Source organism: Haliotis rubra, unplaced genomic scaffold (genome assembly GCF_003918875.1).
Source record: "Haliotis rubra isolate DU_JTF1 unplaced genomic scaffold, ASM391887v1 Scf603, whole genome shotgun sequence".
In the NCBI taxonomy this organism is placed as follows: domain Eukaryota; kingdom Metazoa; phylum Mollusca; class Gastropoda; order Lepetellida; family Haliotidae; genus Haliotis; species Haliotis rubra.
This window is the reverse complement of record NW_025767306.1, coordinates 84,368-101,984: the sequence shown is the minus strand read 5'-3', so window position 1 is coordinate 101,984 and position 17,617 is coordinate 84,368. Positions and strand designations below refer to the sequence as shown.

The 17,617-nt window shown below is 39.8% G+C and overlaps 1 protein-coding gene across 2 annotated transcripts in view; it reads left to right on the top strand.

Annotated features, from left to right (window-relative positions):
- Window positions 1-11,743, top strand: part of LOC124255612 (heparan sulfate 2-O-sulfotransferase 1-like) — a 238,312-nt gene extending 226,569 nt beyond the window's left edge. Inside the window, exons 7-9 of one of the 2 annotated variants that reach the window (XR_006892707.1) lie at window positions 4,406-4,563; window positions 6,335-7,943; window positions 8,032-11,743. Coding sequence is in view for 1 of the 2 variants with exons in the window: in XM_046689502.1 (XP_046545458.1) it covers window positions 4,406-4,563; window positions 6,335-6,555 (379 nt within the window). In the remaining variant the exon portion in view is untranslated. Of the gene's footprint in view, window positions 1-4,405; window positions 4,564-6,334 lie in introns of both variants that reach the window. The other variant, XM_046689502.1, reaches the window with a different exon arrangement.
- Window positions 11,744-17,617: the final 5,874 nt, after the last annotated feature.

Sequence of the window (17,617 nt, the reverse complement as noted above, 5' to 3'; positions counted from 1 at the left end):
CACTCTAATACATACACACTCACTCAGCCCTTGACTCACTCTCCGCCCATCCATTTACTCACTCCAATATGTACCCACCCACTCTCTCACTTACTCACCCACCCAGCCGCCTCCGTGGTGTAGTGGTTAGAACGTCCGCCCGGAGAGTGGAAGGTCGCGGGTTCGATCCCCGACCACGTCATACCAAAAGAGATTAAAATATGGTTCTTGTTGGTCCCTGCCTGGCGCCCGGCATTAATGGGTACAACAGGGACTGGTCGGCACGGAGTCAGTATACTGTGTCTGAGTGGGGTATTCATGATTCACTGTGGCATGGTATCTCAGCAGGCTAGCACTATAAAACCAGCTTAAGTCTGGGCTAGTACAAGCAGCTGCACATACACATACACACGCATGCACGTCGTCATATGAGCAAAATATTCTCAAGCACCACGTTAAACCCAATTTCACCTCGACTCACTCACCCACCCACTTCAATACCCACCCACTCTCTCACTTACTCACCCACCCACTTCATTACCCACCCACTCACTTCAATACCCACCCCCTGTCTCACTCACTCACCCACCCACTTTAATATCCACCCACTCACTTCAATACTCACTCACTCACCCACACTTCAATACCCACCCACTCTCTCTCACTCACTTACCCCACTCAATCACTTCAATACCCACCCACTTCTCCACTCACTCATCACCACACCCACTTCAATACCCACCCACTCTCTCACTCACTCACCCACTCTCTCACTCACTTCAATACCCACCCACTCTCTCACCCACCCACTTCAATACCCACCAACTGTCTCACCCACTCACTTCAATACCCACCCACTCTCTCACTCACCCACTTCAATACCCACCCACTCTCTCACCCACTCACTTCAATACCCACCAACTTCAATACCCACCAACTCTCTCACCCACTCACTTCAATACCACACCTCTCTCACTCACTCTCACCCACTTCAATACCCACCCACTCTCTCACTCCACCCACTTCAATACCCACCCACTCTCTCACTCACTCACTCACTCACCCACTTCAATACCCACCCACTCTCTCACTCACTCCACTTCAATACCCACCCACTCTCACTCACTCACTTCACCCACTTCAATACCCACCCCACTTCAATACTCACCCATCCACTTCAATACCCACCCACTCACTTCAATACCAACCTACTGTCTCACTCATTCACCCACCCACTTCAATATCCACCCACTCACTTCAATACTCACTCACCCACTCTTCAATACCCAACCCACTCTCTCACTCGCTTACCCACTCACTCACTCACTTCAATACCCTCCCACTCTCTCACCCACCCACTTCAATACCCACCAACTCTCTCACCCACTCACTTCAATACCCACCCACTCTCTCACTCACCCACTTCAATATCCACCCACTCACTTCAATACCCACGCACTCTCTCAATCACTCACCCACCCATTCATTCACTTATTGAGTATTATTTCTGAATTCTTCAGAAGTAAGCCAGTGTCAAGGGTATTAAATTGGTTCTAAATCTAGTGGACAGCTACCTATATCTGTTTCTTCAGGTATGGGATGTAATTAACAGGGTTGTCATTGCAATGCCAGTAAGAACTGACACTAGTTGAACACAAGCTGTCGCCTTACAGCATCCATGCTGTTAGATGTAGCACAAGTAATAGTAATGCATCATATCGTGCATCCTGATGACAGTTGCAGCCTAGGTTCACCTCTACCTCCTAGCTCCATCACAGGGAAAGATGAAAGAACATTCCAGAAAATCTCGAAAACTGAACACCCCTGATTTTCCTGATGAGCCATTCATGTCGTGATGGTGATGAGATGGAACTAAGATCTTGTACAGCTTGATTCTATATGACAGGAGGGTAGACGAAAAGGTTTCACCTTCGGATGAAAATAGCATTCCATCCGTTCCCAAATTGATAATGAGAAGCAAGTGATGAATTATCTCGATATATAATTGATAGGAAACTAATGTGTGTGAGCTTTGTGATGGATTAGTTATTTAATAAAATGGACAATAACTGAAATGGCAGGTCACAGTAGTCGGAGATAGTTTTATAGTTCCATGTTCACACTGCAGTCTTGTTTCATTTCAGATTTAAATCTTTGAAATTTAATCGCCTTGAAAGAGTTCTGATTTGATTTTCAATTTCCTCTGTCTCAACCAAATGTGATTGATTTGTTTTCTAATGCTGATTTCTTGTGAAAAAAAGTGCTGATTACAATTTTAACCTCATGGATCTCGCAAATTTATGGAATGTTCAGAATAAGGTCGATAAGGAAATTGAGTTGTAATTTTAAATAAAAAACACATGTGAATTTCATTACACAATTAACTATTATTTGAATTTATGATTATTCATTTGATTGAGCTATGCGAAATTAGATCCATTAGTTCTTTAGAAAATTTGAGAAATTTATGTACTTTTGGGTTGTTTTTCCAAAACCTTATTACTCCAGTTCCATCAATCTTCCTTTAATTCAGCTTGGCAGTTCGTAGCTAATTTCAAACAATAGCAATTGATCATCTTTGGTTTTTGTCTTCTATTCTGCACCTTGTTAATTTTGGCAGATTGTTTTCTATGTATCATGTTGTCTGTAACAGCCAATGGCTAACATCTTGGTACAGCATACCCGGTATTAGATGCTCTCTAGGACAGGCCATGCAGAATCTACTCCATCCATACCTGGAGGTAGTTTCTGAAAGACAAACTTCCTGAGTTACAGGGTACCCGGTAGTAGGTTGTCTCTAGGACAGGCCATGCAGAATCTACTCCATCCATACCTGGAGGTAGTTTCTGAAAGACAAACTTCCTGAGTTACAGGGTACCTGGTAGTAGGTGGTCTTTAGGACAGGCCATGCAGAATCTACTCCATCCTTACCTGGAGGTAGCTTCTGAATGACAAACTTCCTGACTGGCAGGGTACCCGGTAGTAGGTGGTCTTTAGGACAGGCCAAGCACAGTCTAATCCATCCTTGCCTGGATGTAGTTTCTGAATGACAAACTTCCTGAGTTACAGGGTACCCGGTAGTAGGTGGTCTCTAGACAGGCCATGCAGAATTTACTCCATCCTTACCTGGAGGTAGCTTCTGAATGACAAACTTCCTGACTGGCAGGGTACCCGGTAGTAGGTGGTCTTTAGGACAGGCCAAGCACAGTCTAATCCATCCTTGCCTGGATGTAGTTTCTGAATGACAAACTTCCTGAGTTACAGGGTACCCGGTAGTAGGTGGTCTCTAGACAGGCCATGCAGAATTTACTCCATCCATACCTGGAGATAGTTTCTGAAAGACAAACTTCCTGAGTTACAGGGTACCCGGTAGTAGGTGGTCTCTAGGACAGGCCAAGCACAGTCTAATCCATCCTTACCTGGAGGTAGCTTCTGAATGACAAACTTCCTGACTGGCAGGGTACCCGGTAGTAGGTGGTCTTTAGGACAGGCCAAGCACAGTCTAATCCATCCTTGCCTGGATGTAGTTTCTGAATGACAAACTTCCTGAGTTACAGGGTACCCGGTAGTAGGTGGTCTCTAGACAGGCCATGCAGAATCTACTCCATCCATACCTGGAGGTAGTTTCTGAAAGACAAACTTCCTGAGTTACAGGGTACCTGGTAGTAGGTGGTCTCTAGGACAGGCCATGCAGAATCTACTCCATCCTTACCTGGAGGTAGCTTCTGAATGACAAACTTCCTGACTGGCAGGGTACCCGGTAGTAGGTGGTCTTTAGGACAGGCCAAGCACAGTCTAATCCATCATTGCCTGGATGTAGTTTCTGAATGACAAACTTCCTGAGTTACAGGGTACCCGGTAGTAGGTGGTTTCTAGACAGGCCATGCAGAATTTACTCCATCCATACCTGGAGATAGTTTCTGAAAGACAAACTTCCTGAGTTACAGGGTACCCGGTAGTAGGTGGTCTCTAGGACAGGCCAAGCACAGTCTAATCCATCCTTACCTGGAGGTAGCTTCTGAATGACAAACTTCCTGACTGGCAGGGTACCCGGTAGTAGGTGGTCTTTAGGACAGGCCAAGCACAGTCTAATCCATCCTTGCCTGGATGTAGTTTCTGAATGACAAACTTCCTGAGTTACAGGGTACCCGGTAGTAGGTGGTCTCTAGACAGGCCATGCAGAGTCTACTCCATCTTTACCTGGAAGTAGTTTCTGAATGACAAACTTCCTGAGATACTGGGACATCATTCTCAGTTCGGAATAACAAGCACAATCTAATCCATTCTTCCTGGGTGGATGTTTTGAATAAGAAACTGTTTTTCTTACAGGGTACCCGGGAGTATGTTGGCTCTTGAACTGGCCAAGCACAATCTATTCCAGCCTTACCAGGTGGAAGTTCTCAGTGATTAACTTTCTGTGTTACAGGGTTCCTGGAAGTAGATGGGCTCTGGAACAGGCCAAGCACAATCTGATCCACCATTACCTTGTGGTGGGTGTTACGGAGGAGCTTGGTGACTTCATTGCAGTGTTGGAGGCAACTCTACCACGCATGTTCCGAGGGGCTGTCCAGCTGTACAACTCAGGTGAGGCTTGTGTTTAGTGAAATCACCTTCACACATTTCATTATGGCATTGTCCATACAGGCTATCAACCACTATTTTAATGATTGTCTAGTGTTTAGATAAAACTTACTGTAAACTCAGCGACACAAGACATCATATTTTAATCTGGACATTGTTGTTTAATAAGACTCATATTCTATTTTACTGAAATTGTCTGGATGCTGTCATATAACTGTAATATTGCTATATCTGGCATTAAACAAGAAACTAGTAGAATTTGAAACACCAGACTTCAGAAACAGAACAGGTGGCTTTTACTTCAATCACATGATGAAATTATCTTGTCTTGAGAATTCTTTTTGGCTCGCCTTCCTGGAGACATTTGGTATCTTCTCAACCACATTAACCTAAGTCTTTGTCAGTCAGTTTTGATGGAAACCTGTAGAACATGGAGGATCAGTTTTGGTATCCTTGTTGAAGTAGGAAAACCTCTGGATACTGTGCCAGTATTCTGACTGAAAGTGTATGTAGTAGATGATGTAAACCCCTGAGTACTGTGCTAGTATCTCTGATCATGAAGAGTGAACTAAAGTCCCTGTGTATAACCACCATCTGATCATGATCAGAGTAAACTCAAGTCCCTGTGTATAACCACCATGTCAGCCGTCTGTTCTCATGCATCTCTGATCATGAAGAGTAAACTCAAGTCCCTGTATATAACCACCATGTCTGCCGTCTGTTCTCATGCATCTCTGATCATGAAGAGTAAACTCAAGTCCCTGTATATAACCACCATGTTCTGATCATGCCGCCTGTTCTCATGCATCTCTGATCATGAAGAGTAAACTCAAGTCCCTGTATATAACCACCATGTCTGCCGTCTGTTCTCATGCATCTCTGATCATGAAGAGTAAACTCAAGTCCCTGTGTATAACCACCATGTCTGCCGTCTGTTCTCATGCATCTCTGATCATGAAGAGTAAACTCAAGTCCCTGTGTATAACCACCATGTCTCTGATCATGCTCAGTCCTGTGTATAACCACCATCTCATGCATCTCTGATCATGAAGAGTAAACTCAAGTCCCTGTGTATAACCACCATGTCTGCCGTCTGTTCTCATGCATCTCTGATCATGAAGAGTAAACTCAAGTCCCTGTGTATAACCACCATGTCTGCCGTCTGTTCTCATGCATCTCTGATCATGAAGAGTAAACTCAAGTCCCTGTGTATAACCACCAGGGCTTCTTTGAAAATATTGGGGGGATGTCTGTTGTCAGGAATATCAGTATAACAAAAGTGATTTTATTACTGTAGGACAAAATAGAGAAGAACTATTTGAGAAGATGATGTATACTGATGGAAACAAATAAGGGAACACCTGAAAGGAGGAGTGGTCCTTTATTCTTTTACATGTTTCTTCAAAGCTTTGCACTGTGAGTGAAATTCTGGAAAAGAATAAAGGAACACTTGTACTTTCATGTGTTCCCTTATTTGTTTCCATGAGTATTTTTGGTGCTGGTAATTATTTTTGTAATGATCATAACTGAAAATGTCTTCTTTTGAGAGAGACAAGTAATTGTAATGCTGTAAATTATTTTCTGGGGTGAATTCACACATCATTTTTCAGGAATGCCTGGAACCTCTCCCATGGGTACCATTGTTGTACACAAAGAGTATTTGTGGTACCTAACACATCTGCTGTTACTTACAGTTGAAAAAGGTGGAACTCACACCCAACAAATGAATATTTATTTTGTTACATTGTTGATGAAAATGGTATTTATGCTTCAGGTCGCAAGTCCCATCTACGGAAAACCACCAAGAAGATTGCTCCCAAACCAGACACCCTGGCCCGAATTCAGGAGTCCCCAATATGGCGGATGGAGAATGAGTTTTATGAGTTTGCTGTACAACAGTTTCATTATGTGAAGCATCAGACATTTGACCTCGTAGATGGGGAATATGTTGAAAAGGGAAACCGTTTTACCTATGAAAAAATTCGGCCTAGATGAAACTGACATGAGACTCATGTCATCATAAGCTAGAGAGAATTTACAGATTATCAGGACTGATTCAAGGGAAGAAATACTCTACCAGGAAATGGCAATGCTGTTTATGTCTCTTTGAGGAAGATGTGCCGGAGGTTTCTACACTTACACAAAAAACGGATTAATGAAATGTTCAACCAAAAAATACCCCCTTTATGATGTTTTGTGATTTTTCTTGGAAATACATAAACAAAGTATGGCAAACAACATGGTATTCTGTGGAGGTTCTTCCACTACTTCAATACAATTTATTCAAAAGGGCTTTAGACAGAACCCTGTAAGCTATTAATGAGGATGAAATTGTTCAATTAATGACTTCACTGTATGGTGCAGAACCCTTGTCAGGTTTTCAGTTCCTTCAAAAACTTTCCTATCCTGATATTTAACTCAGAATAATCCAACAGTGGTCATACAGGGCATTTAAAAAATATGTCATATGCTTGATTACCATGGTAACTGACCTCAATGACTGAGTCATGCCCCTGAAGCAGGATCACATAAAACAGACATGGTGTAATATGTACATATGTTAACGGTTAAGAATCCTGTCTCTTGTAAGTTCTCTTGCCATCAACCAATGAAGATAGTGGAGATACTGAAAGGAACCTCAGTTGATACTGACTCATCCTTGATAATCTCCAGGGTATGCGTTCTGATAAATCTCCACTAGTACCCTGGATGCATCTATGGCTTTTCATCCAATCAGGTGTACCAATCACAAGGCTTCTATCATAACTCACTTCCCTAAATCTGAGTCACACAGCGAGCAAGTGTTCGCAGCTGTCTTTGTTGACACTGGCAAGCTCGGTTGTAAAGGCTTATCTGATTGGCTACTGTGAAAAGGTGGAGCCAGCAAAGGGAGGTAATACAATTATCGAGCCATAGATGCATCCAGGGTACTTAGTGGAGATTTATTGTAACATATACCCAGGAGATTATCGAGGATGATACTGACTGGGCGTATTTCCTTTAGTCGTTATGGTCTGTCATTAGTAAGTAAGTATCACTTTCAGCTATTGAGAAAGTATGCTTGTGATTTATGCAGGTGAAGTCAGACCAACACTGGCATTAGAGGGTGAAGGTAATTTAAATCCTAGGGGCTGGATGTTTTTGTTTCAAGATTTTACTGCTTTCTGTGACAGCTGCAGAATTGATTCCTGTTTTAATAATAAATGTCATATTTTTATTATTGTGCAAACTGGCTATGAATATTGCTATATTTATCCTTGACACCAATCAATCGTTTAAGAGTTGACAAAATCATACAAGTCGCCATTAACAATGTTGCTCTGTGAATATTCAGTGAATAACCATTACAACACTGATTATATGAATATTCAGTGAATATGCCAGTTACGGTGTGTATATTCATGTAATATTCACATGTCAGTGAATAACCATTACAACACTGATTATATGAATATTCAGTGAATATGCCAGTTACGGTGTGTATATTCATGTAATATTCCCCTGTCATGCTGCCATTGTCCACATTCAGTGAATAACCAATTATAACACTGATTATATGAATATTCAGTGAATATGCCAGTTACGGTGAGTATATTCATGTAATATTCCCCTGTCATGCTGCCATTGTCCACATTCAGTGAATATACAATTGCCACACTGTTACATTTCAAAGAGCTAAGTTTGATGGCATTTTGTAGACATCAGATTGTTGTTGCCACTCGATAACATTCAAATAGTTCTCTTTAGTGACAAAACCAAGTCATGATTTATTTGTGTTGTCATTTTGTTTTGAGGCCTGACATTCAGAGCCTGGCCAGCCAGTACTGTCACATGTGTGTTGGCAATCATCTGTATGATATGCATTTACTTATAGTCCCTGGAGGAATCCTAGATACCGAGATCGCAGATTAAACGGAACTGAGATTTCTTCCACCAGTTCCTTCAGGGGCTGGTTCCTAACTTTGAGGGTTACTTCAAGGGATTGCTATAATATGATCTTGTGGCTTCGACTTGAAGCTGGATGTCATTCAGGAAAATTGTAATATAACAGAACGACAACAAACAGCCGAATGAATAATCGTTTGTTGAAGAATGTAAAACATTAGACTGTACCAATCATTAAATGAGGTGAAGGTCATTACAAGGTCATGACCTTGTTTGAGCGTGGAAGAAGTGTGTATATTTACTACAAGAAGGGTTGTACAGGTGTTTAATCTAATGAAGAAATGCATTTTTGTTGGGTGTATGTGAATTATGGGTGCGTGTATGGCAAGTTGTATGGGTGTACACAGGAGAGGTGGGATTGTAATGGTGACGGGACAGTTACGACATGTAATGTGAAGGTAGGATGAAAGGTCACTGTAACACAAATCCTCAAACAACATCATTGTACACTTGTCATTTGCTGTAGTGTGAACCTTGAGATAACATTTGACACATGTCAGGCACATCCATTTCAACTGGTTGACTGTCTTTGTTAAGGCGTATGTATTTCAATATTAATATTTCTGCATACTTTGTCTTAAGTCCCTTGACCCTGACAAGTAAACGCCAAATGGAGCTTATAAATGTGGTAGTCCTTAAATCTTACCACTAAATGCCAAAGGGAGAATGGAGCTCGTATTGTTAGAGGAAAATCTGCTATATATAAGATTAAGACCTTGAGTGGTAAACTTACTTGATATTGATGTTGTCCAATAGTCCATATTCTGATCATCAAGTGAGTTTGTTCAAATTGCCTCTGTTCACCCAGCAGAAAATGGGTACCCGGTTGGATAAGTCATGTGACTATAGCCTTCTAGCGCCTAACAGGCAGCTTGGGTTATCCGGGGTAATAAGAACCAGATTCTGATTAAGCGCCGCGAGCAATCACTTGGTGTTTGGAACCGTGCGCTATAAAAGATGACTTATCATTATTAATAATATGATTCTAGCTGCTGCTACAAATGGCCTCCATGGTTGTACGCAACTCTACTACAGATACAAGACAGGTATATAAAGCACCATAGAAGGTACTGGTGCCAAGAGCAGATTGTAAGATCAGTGCCACTTCCAAGAATTCAACTCACATGTTCAGACTAGTGATGTTTCCAGAATTTCTGCAATGGTGATAATCCTAGAAAAGGACTTTTTTCTGTCAAAAAGTCCTCCATATCCACTAGGGGTGACTATTGAGGGGGAAACAACTATTGCGACAGACTATTGCGACTAACTATTGCAATAGTTTTTTTTCTCCTTGAATTGTCTCATTTCAAGTCATTTCTCAAATGAATGTATAGTTTATATGAGATAAAAACAAGTTGAAGTAGTTTCAGTTTCTTTTTATAACTGACAAGAAACTTGAAACCTAGATCAAGTAAACAGTTAAAACATAAGCTTATTGTTATTGACATTTTCAAACTCCAAGTCGCATGCTGTGTTGCGACCATGTTGGCTTAAGAGGTAACGGGTGGATAACAAAGTGAACGAATCTGTGCATCAATAGTTCTTCATTTCTGCCATTGATTAATTGCTATCAGAGACCCAACAATTGCAATCTATCGATAGTTTGCTGCATAGTTACAGCACTAATATCCACAGAGTACTAATTCAGTACTAGTCCCTTGACGAGGCAGTGCAGGAGAGATGATTGTTAGGACATGCTACTTGTGAGTTGATTGAGGGTTTTTGTACAGGATGAATGGGTGTCTGAATATTTAATTATTGTGTACATATTTTGTGAAATGTTGACCTATATCGAGACAGGACTTCTAGTTAGTATTACCTGGAGATGACAACACTCTGTGATTCAAGGTCAGATGTGACCCTTCTAAAAGCTTTAAGCCAAGTAATGACCATATATGGTATCAGCATGTGTTCACCTCTCGACTTTACCACTGTCCATAAAACTTGCATTTCATGTTATTTACTGATGTAAGGTACAGTCAGTATATCTGTGTAAAGAGACAATAAACAGTTCTACATGGAATCCATGTAAACTGATTCAAATGCAAGTGTTGGTAGACAGCTTGAGTTTGATTATTTCATTATTGAAACAGAGAAACAACACTGACTAATAATACATGGCCTGATCTATGAAGACTTTTAGACATATTTGGTATGTTGTTAGGTAAGTAGTTTGATTCCTTTTCACTAGGCCAGAAGCCCTGACCAAGGAGGACTTTATGAAACACGCAATAGCCTAGCTCGAAGTACAATATATTCCCATGTGCTCTAAATGTTTTACTTGTAAACCAGAACGAAAAGCTGCTGAACTGTAAGACTTGAGGAAGTTATTGCACATCTTATTAGAGATTTTATCTTAATGTTCATCTAGCTTCTACAATTTTTACTCCAGTTACCATGGTTACTTTCATCAGCTCACACTGTGTGAAAAAAGACGACAAAAGACTGGGTTTTTTAGATGTTATGTGTCTTAAAACATTTTGTGAAATCATCTTGCTGTTTGATGATGTATTTGCTCAGTTTCATATGGAGAGTGACTTGATTTGAAGCTAGGTGAATCATTACTGCTTCCTGTTTGATGACACGTATATGTATCACTATGTACTTGAATACATGAGGGTGATCCTGAACCCATATTGGTCTATAGTCAAATGAATGTCATGTGCCATGAAGTGTGTATTATATGTACATTGGATGTATAAATTTGTTCTTGTATTTAGGAGGCAAACATCTGATTCTTCCTTTCATAGACACAAAATCATTTCTGAGTGTTTTAGAGCGAAATTTGCTTTCAGTCATCAGTAGTAAGCCGAATCTGTTGAATGTTTCGCTTTAGATGTTGAAACTATCAATCCTTATTCATCCTCAGTGATCTTAGTATAGCTCTTATCATAAAACATACCTCAGATTTCTGTAGTCAAAGCTTTAATTATGGTGGATGGATGTATATTTACGTGGTGTAATTACAACAAAATCAAATTTTTGCCTCACTCTTGTAAAAAGCCATAGTTATCACCAGAACTATTTTCAAATCCTAAAAGGTCTATAAACTTCAGTCTTTGATTCTCAACATGTCATGTGGAAGTCATGCAGTGTATGGGTTATGTGATTGTCATGTGACAGGTCATGTGATCAGTGTCATGTACGTCAGGTGATCAATGTCATGTGACCAAGTCACATGGTAAGGTTGTATTTTATGGGCTATTGTCCACTGCAATTAAAGATATTTCATCTTAAACTGTTTGTTTTTGTGTGTATATTGTGATGTGAAATTGGTCAGAATAACAGAAAATGAGAACATATATGGAGAAAAAAATGACTGGAAGCCTCATCATGCTGAAGCAACATTATACAATTACAGACTGGTGATGAGGTCATACCTGTGATGGACTGGTTGACCGAGGACCTAATCCGAGGTTAATATTGCTTTTCGTGGGTCCATAAAAACAGGGATTGACCGAATTCACCAGTCTATAATTGTTTTATTATGTAATTAACGAAAAAAGCTTCTAAAATCCAAAACATGTCCATTTAGTCAAGAAAAGTAATTTTATTTTCACTACAAACCAATAACGTTATGTCAACAATACTGTGACATGTAAACAATAGAATGACGTCATAGTTTGACGTGAATGACGTCATAGTAACTCAGGTTAATATGACTTTTTATTACCCACGTGGTCAACGTATGGGTAGTTGCATACTAATCTCGTACGTCACGTGTGTCGTATCGCGTTGACCTGTGTCGTAACGACTTGACCTGAGATTCTAACGATTTGATTGGATAACCGATGACCTCTCAATTAGGTCACATTCTGACGTAAGTATTTTTTCATTCATAACAAACACGTGAATTCATTCATTCTAGAACTTAAATGCATTGTGGGAATGTAAACATTGCGAACGTTGCCGTGTCGCTGTTTAATTGTGAGTCGAACTGAGACATTATATCTGTCGAAAAAACATAAACGCTTAAGTTTCCACCAGTGATGTTAAATTTAATGAAGCAACTGGAAACCAAGAAACGAGGTGCAACGGAGTAGTTTACTGTAGGAGGCTGTACGAGGCGATGACAACTGACATGCATCGTGATCGCCGGTTACCATGGCAGTGACGTCATTAGTGTGACGTCATGCAAATATTGTACTACAGTACAAAACTCTTCCTCAACCTCTTTATGAAACCGGGTTTCGCTTGAAACCAAAACATAACAAAAATACGCTTTTTGTCAATTTAAATGCATGTAAGACGGGTAATAATAAAATAACACTGGGTTCATTACATACGAATTATACGAATTGTGATCTTCCTATATTCGACCTCGCCGCCGGTCAGATACCATAGGAAGGACACTCGCTTTCAGATAATTCGTATGTAATGAGACCTCGTGTAGTATTCTCTATTGGTCAGACCTGGGTTGGAGTCAATATGCTTTTCTGTTGACGGTCACGTGACCACCTCTAGACCAATCAGGTAGCCGGAAAAATATGCTTCCATAATAATTACATATATATTTTTCACAGTTGATTGAATAACATATATTATAGCTAAAATACATGGAATTATCATGAAACGGCCCTCCCATTATCAGAAATTTGCGGTCCGCTGCAAATGATATTGGACCGCTCAACCTTAACGACGGGCCACTATCAGTTCTGTTGTCAAGTGACGTCATAGTGGGTGCGTGGGCAGACAATGCCGAACGCTGACAATTACAAGATGGCGTCTGATTGTGTTGGTACGGCAGCCTCGGCTCGGGAGATTGAACGAGCGCATCGTGAACCAACCGATTCTCTTTGGGTCGAAAAATCGGATATCAATGAAACTGACAGCGATTTAGATGAAGACGAACTTGATAAACTCCAAATGGAAGGAAAATCCGCAAATTTGATATATTAAATAATGAGCCAGAAACTAAAACCGTCACGATTTTGTCTCACAAATTTTATTTTTTGTTGTTTTTTAGACTGGGCATCTCGACGTAATATCAACATTGATCTAAAATCAGTCGAAACGGAAGACCTGGCCAAAATATTAAGAAAATTCTATGCTGAGTACCGCACTAAGAAAGCTGAGCTTCCCACCCCTAGCACATTGAGATCACTGAGAGCTGCAGTTCATCGTACTCTAAAAGATCTACCTTTCTCGCGCAACATAAACATAATGGCTGATAAAGAGTTTACAAACGCAAACAGCATGTTTGAATCTCGTTGTAAAGCCTACTTTGTAGAGGGAGGAAGATCTCTACAACACAAACCTTGCATTGAGCGAGGAGATATGGACAAACTGTCAGGATATTTGGGGGATTTAGAGAGTACTGACCCAACCAGGCTTCAAGAAATGGTTTGGTTCAATCTGTGTTTCTTTCTGGGAAGACGGGCGAAGGTTGGAGAAGTTTCACCAAATCGACACTTCAACTGAAGCGTGACGACAATGACAAACAGTTTCTTACCTTCACTTCGGCTGAGCAAACAAAGAACTGGCAAGGCAGTAGTCCCTCTAATCAGGACTGTTCAGATGTCAGAATATACGAGAATGAGTCATCCAAGGATCCAGTCAGTATTTATCTCTTTTATCTGTCAAAACTCCACCCCGACTGCGATGCTCTTTTCCAGGCTCCTCGGAAGGATTTCGAGAAATCAGGAGTTTGGTACAATAATGCTCGTTTGGGAAAGAACATATTGGGCACCATTATGCAGAAGATTTCCAAAAAGGCTGGTTTATCACAGGTATACACTTGTCATTCAGTCAGAGCTTCCACCATCACATACCTGTTTCAGGCAGGTGTAGACGTAAAACAAATCTGCAACATCACGAAGCACAAGTGCGAGGAATCACTCAAGCATTACATTTCAGGGTCCAGTAGCGCGCAAAAGAGAGCATTTAGTGAAATCCTCCAGCACGTGTTGTCACCCAAGATGCCAGCAAACGCTTTAGAATATCCGAATAGGCCAACCTGCTCACGTGAACGCCGATTTTCTGTTCAAGAAAATGTTGAAATGACTTACGGTTCATTCGACATTGGCTTTGGACTGGCAGATGTTCTGGGGCAAACAAGTCAAAGCAACCCGAATTCCCGCTTCAGCGGTTATATTGGCCTTCTGGCTGGTGCTAACCGTAACAATTGCACTATTAACGTTGTTGTTGGACCAAAACCGAACACTGAAAACTGACTTTGTTGCTGGCATAATGGCGGCCATAGTTTGACATGCTGCAGGCCAAGGTCGAATATCGTCACGTTATGTTGTGACGTCACTTGAATTGTTCGATGACGTAATAGACCGATCCAGTCTGTCAATCAAAACTGGCGCATGCGTCAATTTTGGCCAATCAGCAGGCCGGGCGCGCTGTGTGGATTTGTCAGACTTATTTCCGGGGTCAAACAATGCATCCGAAGCGATGTGCTTCGAATTATGCCATTTACACTCGCTATATTTATTACATATTGCTGCGATTTAATGTGTACCTTAACAAAACCATTACGGTCAAGACAACAAAAATGGAGGCGGATCAAGAAACGCGAGAGGCCTGACGATCAGTTAAATGTCTGCACCATCCTTCAGGAAACCTACGTCTGCCTGCTGATGAGAATTTGCACGAATGTCCACACTTTTGCACATGTGCAAAATCATTACCAATTGATGACAACAAATAGCAGTTTAAGACTTTGCAAGTGTTATAAACACGGATAATTCTTGTAACTACAAAATTGTTTTTGCTTAACGCTTTTAGTCACTACTAGGCATTGAGTTGGTACGCCATAAAGCTCAAATGAGACAGGCGAGAAAGCCGTGACACAATGTAAACAAATCTTCATTTCGGTTAGGGTCAACCGAAATAGCAAAACTTGTTACATGAAAGAACAATGTGGCGGATATTGTCCCATTCGCTCTTAGATATTCTTCAATTTGTCACACATTTTAGGATGTTTTAAGTTTCCTAAGCAAAATCCGAAGGCCTACAGCATCTTGTTAACAGAGTAAAATATTCGAGGAGTAATATTTTTTATTCAAACGGAAATATTGTTAGTGTCAGCAGTTGCCTATCATGCAATATCCAAGTATTAAAATTAGTTCATATGAGTGCCTATAAAACCATGCTTTAAATATTTCAGATTTTGTATAAAGAGTTACATGGGACTTTGAACTGAATTACCTTCCTCCAGGTTGATCGAATACGAAAACTATGTGAGAAGAATAGTGACTTTCTGGAGTATTGGACGGAGTGAAATAAAGTGTATATCTTAATTATGAGAACATTATTTGAAGTTTTGTTACCACATAAATTATTCACATATAATGGTACATTTTAGGAGTAATATTACAACTGTAATTTTGATTAATTCACTGGAAATGATATCAAGGTATGTCTTAAGAATCTTTCTTTTTTTAGTAAACGTGGAAGGGTAATAAAATTAATAATAATCTAATCAATAATAAATAATTATTTAATTGATTGACAGAATTGATAAGGCAGAACTAGGCAAACAAACACCATACATATCATGGCAGGACAATCACTTGGTATTAACTTAGTTTCTTGGCTCCTGCTTAGAGATGTTTTTGTAAATACTACATTTACTAATAAGATAATTCTGAAAGTGATTGCTAGTATCATAACTCATTAAAGTTATTTCAACATCGAGAACATTTGAAAAAGCAAAGGCTACGTTTTGGTCAAACCCTGGTCAGGCATTATGTAGTCCTGGAACAGAATAACTTACAAAAATCTCAGGTGACTTTTAATGTAACGGAATAAAGGTTGAAACATGTATTTAACCCATATTTGATGTAATTCTTCTTATAAATCATAAGTTTTTTAGGAGGTTACTAATATTTGAAGAATGAGCCAAAGCTAGTGTTTATTAAGATGGTGGATTTGGACAAATTGTTCAAGGTTTGTTGATGGTTATTTGCAAAATGAGCTTCATATTTAATTGCACACTGGTTTGTAGGAGGTGAACGCTTCAGGACATTTTCATGTCTGTTTTCCTAAACCTTTGTTATGACTTTTACCAAATTTTGAATCAACTTTACTATAATTTTATGACACCAGTAAGTATCTCAGAAAAGGAAATAGATCAAAATCAGTGTTATGTCCTCTAGGTATTGTCTCAGATCTAATAAAACAAAGATTATCATTGTTTAATTAAGAAGCAATAATTGTATTGACAGAAGGCTTTGAACATAGGATATATTCTTTGCACCTTATTTACACTAGTAGTTAGCAGTTAAACATCTCTGATGAAAAAACAATAGATCTACATTTGTATTTTGTGTAACATTCTATTTCAATGCTAGTTAATTGTTCGGATAACTGTGGATTCTCTGTTCCAAGATTTTGCATCACATGTTTCCTATTTCTGGAAGATGGGTCAGCTAGTGTACAGGTGCAGACTGTATCTTGGATCTTCTTTGTGTTCTGGTGCTGTGACATACCTGTACATAAACGCTGGCAGTTCATGAAGTCCAGTATTGTGGAAGTTTGTATGTAAATTAGATTCCACAACAAAGTACATATAGAAAAATTAAATGGAAATGATGATTAAAAAAATGATTTCCTTATATTCAGTGTCATTTTATCATGGTGTACAGATTTTGAAGAGAGAAACTTTACTGAGAGTTGCTGCAGATCAGCTGTTGAATATTTGCTTCTGGGTATGTCCAGATACGTCCATGGAAACATATTGTTTACAAGCCCAGTTACTTTTTCCAGATTTCCAAATAAGATCAAATAGGTTATGCTGTGATTGATTTGTTTACATCAATTGTACAGACAAATAAATTGCATGAAGTAGTAGACGGGAAATATTTTCTGCTTTTTATTTACCATTCTCTTAATTCATTAAAAGATAGAAACCCATGTTTTCAGATTATTGAACTACATTTGAACAACGCAAACGGATAAGCAAAGGCGCCACACGCAGTGTTGATAATCTATTTATAGATACCGAAACGATCTGCAACATGAACATGTGGTTGTGTTCACGAGTTTTAAAAAATTATAAACCCAAACAACAAAATTCAGTTATCCTTTCCCTGCTAATATCTGTGACGGAGGTGAATTGCCAGATAGATTAATCGATTCGAAAGAAATTACGCTTCCTACAGTC